The sequence below is a fragment of the Ursus maritimus genome, unplaced genomic scaffold (genome assembly GCF_017311325.1).
Source record: "Ursus maritimus isolate PB19 unplaced genomic scaffold, ASM1731132v1 scaffold_34, whole genome shotgun sequence".
Taxonomy (NCBI): Eukaryota; Metazoa; Chordata; class Mammalia; order Carnivora; family Ursidae; genus Ursus; species Ursus maritimus.
The window spans coordinates 23,390,342-23,396,455 of NW_024426008.1; the positions used below are offsets into that span (position 1 = coordinate 23,390,342).

Genomic DNA, 6,114 nt, shown 5'->3' on the forward strand with positions numbered 1-6,114 from the left:
AAATAAAATACTTAGGGATACATTTAACAAGATATTTATAAGTATTATACCCTAAAAACTACAAAATAGTGTTGAAATTAAAGAAGACCAAAAAATGGTCTACACTGTTGTAGTTTTTAGGGTGCAATACTTAAAAATAACTTGTTAAATGTATCCCTAAGTATTTTATTTCTAAGTGGAAAGACATACCATGTTCATAGATTAGAAAACTCAATTTTCCTCAAAATGATCTGTAGATTCAGTGCAGTACCAATCACAATCTCAGCAGAATTTTGTAAAAATTAACAAAGTTCTAAAATTTGTATGGAAATAGGAAGAACCAAGAACAGCTAATACAATTTTTAAAAAAGAAGACAAAGGTGGGAGAACTTAAACTACCTGACTTTAAGACTTAAAATAAGGCCATAGTAATAAGACAGTGTGATATTGGCATAAGGATGAATGTATAGATTAATGAAACAATATGATATCAGAAATTAACCCACTCATATATATGGTCAATTGATTTTTGTAAGTTATGCCAAGGTGGGCTGGATGACAGAACAGTCTTAAAATTAATGTACTGGTAACTACTGGTTAGCCATTTGGAAAAAAATAAACCGTGGCCTCTTTTTTCACCATACACAAAAATGAATTCAAATGGATCATAGACCTAACATGAAAGCTGAAACTATAAAAGTTCTAGAAGAAAATTTAGAATATCTTAAACTTGGAAAAGGCAAAGATTAGTTAGTTACACAATGCAAAATACCCCTGTTATAAGAGAAAAACTGATAAATTGATCTTCATCAAAATTAAAAATTTATCTTTTAAAGATTCTTTAAGGAGGATCTGGGTGGCTCAGTCAGTTAAGTTTCTGCCTTCAGCTCAGGTCATGATCCCAGGGTCCTGGGATGGAGTCTCTCGATGGGCTCCCTGCTTATCAGGGAGTCTGCTTCTCCCTCTCCCTCTGCCCTTCCCCCCACTTGTGTGCTCTCTCTCTCAAATAAATAAACTAAAAAAAATACTTTAAGGAAATGAAAAAGCAAGTCAGAGTAGGAGAAGATATTTGCATTTCATATATCTGACAAAGCACTCATATCAAGAATTTATGAAGACCTCTTACAATTCATTAATTAAACTAAAAACAGGCAAAAGATTTGTACAAACACAAAAGAAGATGCATGAATGAAAAATAAGCATATGAAAAGAGGCTCAACATCATTAGTCATGAGGAAATGCAAATTAAAACCACAGTAAGCTAGCACAACACTCACGAGAATAGCTAAAATTAAAAAGACTATGTCAAGATATATGTAAGTCAGGATTCACATAGTCTTTTTCACTTTATGGCTAAGTATATTCGAAAGCCAGATTTGTAAAAATCATAAACATAAAAATTTGAAAGACTGATAATACTAAGTGTTGGTGAAAAGATGGAGCAACTGGATCTCAGAAAAAGCACTTGACAATTTCTTATGAAGTTAAATATACACTTATATGCCACAGCATTGCCACTCCTACATGTTTATGCAAGAGAAATAAAAACATGCTCACAGTAAAACTTGTACATGAGTGTTCATAGCAGCCTTATTCCTAATACAATGGGATGCTATGCAAAAAGCGAAAGGAACAAAGTACTGATGCAACAATACTGATGTATCTCAGAAAACTTATGCTGAGTGAAATGAGCCAGACCTAAGAGTATGTACTGTAGGACTCCATTTATATTAAATTTTACAAAAGGAAAGACATCCATAATGATAACGGTAATCTGGGCCTGGATTGACTTGCAAATGGGCAAGCCATAACTAATCATTTAGAGTTTCCTTTTAAGATGAAATTGTTTACCACCATCCTTGCCCTAAAACAATTCAAAACCACTTTCTGAAACACTGTCAGGGGCTTTATCATTCAAGCCCACCCAAGAAAACAGAAACCACATCAGGTATTTTAACAGTAAATTTAATAAAAAATGTTAGACTTGCATTAGAGGACTGAAAAAGAAAAAAGTCAAATAGTAAGATAACACAAATTAAAAACAAAAACGAAAAACTACAACTTTAGGAAGCAGCTACCATGCCTACACAAAGGAAAGAATTTGAGGTTATCAAAACCTAGAAGCTTGGAGGAAGGGCACTATGGAGCTGGGAGCAGATCTCTGCCTGCCCAGCTGGTGCTGGTACTGCGGGAGCTTGGGGGAGGGCCCCCCAGAGATGGGACTCAGACCTTTGAGGAAGGGGCATCAGACACCTGGGATTGGTATTTCTGAGGGAAGGGGATGAAGCTGGTTGTGGAAGTTGAGGACAAAACAAGCAAAGCTGTCACTACCAGTAGGCAGAAATGCTGTTGGGTGATGCTGAAAGAAACAGGGAGCAAGAGGGGAAGGGTCCTCTCTAGTGCCCCACTGGCAGAATCTAACAGGAAGCCAGCTGGTAAAGGAAAAGTGTGGTTTACAGGATCCAAGTCTCAGCATCACAAAGCAGAATAAAGAACAGGAGATTTAGGGCTGGAAGCCAATACAGAAGTCAAAACAAAGGCCAAATAAATGGCCTGAGCTCCAAACAAAAATATGTGGATAATTTCTGTTCATGATTTTATTGACATCAGGAGTATTGAACAAGATGCTAGGATTAAATCTTGATCCAGCTCTATCACTAACTGGCAAGTAACTGAACATAAAGGAGACTCAATAAGGTGCTTAATATCAAAGTATCTCAGCTTTCTTTCATTTTTTCCTGCTTCAGGATTGCTCTAAGGAGTCCATAAGAAAAATGTGAGTGTTCTATGCAAATGCACAAAATCATTGTTAGCACAATTATAAATATTAAAGGATAGGCATTAAACCAAAAAACAAATTAATATATACCCTAACATACAAATTATTGAAGTGTGTAGGGAAGTATTCAGCTATGCAAATAGCACACTTGGTTAATCTCATGCTTTTTTTTTTTTAAGAGTGGGGAGAGGGAGAATCTCAAGCAGGCTCCACACCCAGCATGGGTCTCGATTTCACAACACTGAGATGATGACCTCAGCTGAAATCAAGAGTTGGATGCTTAACTGACTGAGCCACCCAGGTGCCCCAATCTCATGCCTTTCTAATTTTGACTTTTGATGTGTGTATATCAGTAAACTAATAAACTGTATTTTTATTTTTAAACTACAGGGACAAACCTATAATTCAAAGCGGGCTCAAGTGCACTGCTGCATTCTAGCCTAAGCACAGGCAGTTCTTAGTGGTGCGTTTCCATCTACCACGAAACCGTGATGTAATCTGTCATTTTGTATCTAGGCAGGCGGCTCCCCATATTTAGAAAGACAACTGAATGTAGACTACCCAGGAACTGGTAAAAAAGTTCAGACATATTTATTAAGGCATTTTAAGTGTATACGATAATAGATACATGTGAAAAAGAACCTTTGTCCTAAGAAATAACAGCGCCAAATAGGAATAAAAGTTTTAATTGTAAAGAACATTACAGTACATATTTGAGAAAGAAACTAGAGAAAGATTTCAAATGATGCTTACCTCCTATCAATGGTGGAAAGTAAGAATTCCACTTTGAATTCTTTGGAATAAGTTTTTCTCTAATTTGTACCATTAAAAATATTTCACATGTGGACAGAAAGTGGAAAAATACACCACGAACTTAGTGTTACAACATCTTATTGAGTTGAAATATGCAGGCACATAAGTCATAGGATTTTGACAGTATTCCATAGGACTATTACCAGTGGTTCTCGACCTTTAACCGACTTCAGAATGAGCTGGAGGGCCTGTAACAACGCAGATCACTGAGCCCCACACCCAGGGTTTCTGATTCAGCAAGTCTGGGTGGACTTGAGAACTGCATTTCTAACAAGTTCCCAGGTGCTGCTGACACTGCTAGCTAGGTCAGCACTCTATTCTGACGAAGCCAAAACAGAGTATCACATTATATCAGTACCTTCAAAGCAGTGTATCTTGGAGAGATTTTGCAAGTTAGAGACATTCCCTGAACTCTCTTTAAGTCCTCAGTAGAAACAGAAGATTTCTGACCAGTTACTAAAATAAAACTCAAGGAATTAAAAGAGTACGTACTATCACAGTATAAGGGCTCCTACTAGGAGTGGTAGCTGGTTAGTTATTTTTAAGATGGTGGGACAGACTCACTGGCATACTGGAGTGAGCTTAATAGTCACCGGGCATTAGTCTGTGTGTCATAGAGATGGAATGCAGAACGTACCATAATCTATTTAAATGCAGCCTGAGAGAGTTCCAAGCACCTCCAGTAACATCTTCAAATATAAAAATATATGAAAAATTGGGGTTAACAAAATTACCAAAGATTCCTATTATTACCGTAAAGTATTGCTAAGTACCTGCAAATACTTTCAGATGGTGTTCACAGCAAAGAACCTACAAGGACAATTACCAAAAATAAAGTAAAATAAATATATTAAGCTTTTATTAAGTTAGTATAATTCCTATGATGGTTAGTATATCTCAGTCACAAATGATGGGACTTGTTTCTGTAAGTTTTTATATTCAACGTATGGAAAACATGCGATGCTGAGTTCTTCTATTGTACATCCTTTAAGACAACACTTTTCTGAGTATCCTCTGCGTTTTCTTTGGGGATGATTCCCCCAAAACACATTGCGTAAGGTTTTAATTTTGTTTGTATCTTTCTTCTGAAATTCTGAAATTTCATGAATATACTGATTGGTATCTTGTGATGAGGAAAATTCTCTTGTCTTATCAGGTGGCAAGTTGGCCCTTATATATCTATACTCAGGCAGTGGTGACATCTCCAAACTGTTAATCGCTTCTTCCTCAGAGGCAGAAGTAGAGACTGTTGAGAGACAAGAAAAAAATCCTACTTTATTAAAATCTTCCTTTAGATGAAAAGTTAATCATAATACTAGAATACTAAAGTCCACTAATTATTTTTTTTAAGATTTATTTATTTATTTGAGAGAGAGCGAGCATGAGCATACCAGCGTGGGGAGGGGCAGAGGGAGAGGGAGAGAATCTCAAGCAGACTCCGTGCTGAGTGCAGAGCCTGATGCAGGGCTTGATCTCACAATGCTGAGATCATGACCAGAGCAGAAACCAAGAGTTGGAAGCTCAACCGATTGTGCCACCCAGGGGCCCCTAAAGTCTGCTAATTATTAAAAAACAAGTAATTACATTTTGAATAATAAAATGGTTTTCAAAAGCAATGTATATATCTTAACTAAAATGGTTTTAAGTAGTGTTTTCCTATAAAAAAGCTTAAAAATTTTTGCACATTTTTTATGCAAAGACATTTTTTATTGAGATATCATTCACATGTCATAAAATTCAGTATTTTAAAGCATACAATTCAGTGTTTTTTAGTATATTCACAAGGTTATGCAACCATCACCACTATCTAATTCCAGAACATTGGTGTCAGCCCCAAGAGAAGCCCCATACCCGTGAACAGTCATTCCCGTTTCCCTCTTCCTCCAGCCTCGGGCAACCACTGACTTACTTTTCATTTCTAAGTATTTGCCTATTTTGGAAATGAAATCATACCACACACATGTGGCCATTTATATCTGATTTCTTTCACATATCTATGTTGTAGCATGTATCAGCATTTTATTCCTTTTATGCCTGAATAGTTTTCCATTGTATGGATATATCACATTTTGTTGATACATTTATCAGTTGATGGACATTTGGGTTGTTTCTACCTTTTGGCTATTATGAATAGTGCTGCTGTGAATATTCACATACAAGTTTTTGTGTGAAAATATGTCTGTAATTTTCTTGGGTATAAATCTAGTAGTAGAACTGCCAGATCTTAAGGTTAATTTGTTTAATTTTCTGAGAAACCATTTTCCACAGTGACTACATCATTTTATAGTCCCACCATTGATATATTAGGATTTGAGTTGCTCCACACCCTCATTAACACTTGAGTTTTCCATTTTTGATCATGGCCATCCTAGTGGATGGGAGGTGATATCCCACTGTGGTTTTGATTTGCATTTACCTACTGACAAATGATGTTGAGCATCTCTTTGTGTGCTTATTGTAGATCCTCTTTGTAGAAATGTCTATTCAAATCCTTTGCCCATTTCTACTTGGGTTACAGTAGTCCCCCCTTATTGGCAGTTTCT

The 6,114-nt window shown here is 36.3% G+C and overlaps 1 protein-coding gene across 1 annotated transcript in view; it reads right to left on the bottom strand.

Moving 5' to 3' along the window:
- Nucleotides 1–959: 959 nt before the first annotated feature.
- The window catches only part of INSL6 (insulin like 6), a 12,695-nt gene continuing 7,540 nt past the window's right edge, over nt 960–6,114 (bottom strand). The window contains exon 2 of the mRNA XM_008690912.2: nt 960–4,817. Coding sequence (XP_008689134.1) covers nt 4,459–4,817 — 359 coding nt within the window. The 3' untranslated portion in view covers nt 960–4,458. The remainder of the gene's footprint in view (nt 4,818–6,114) is intronic.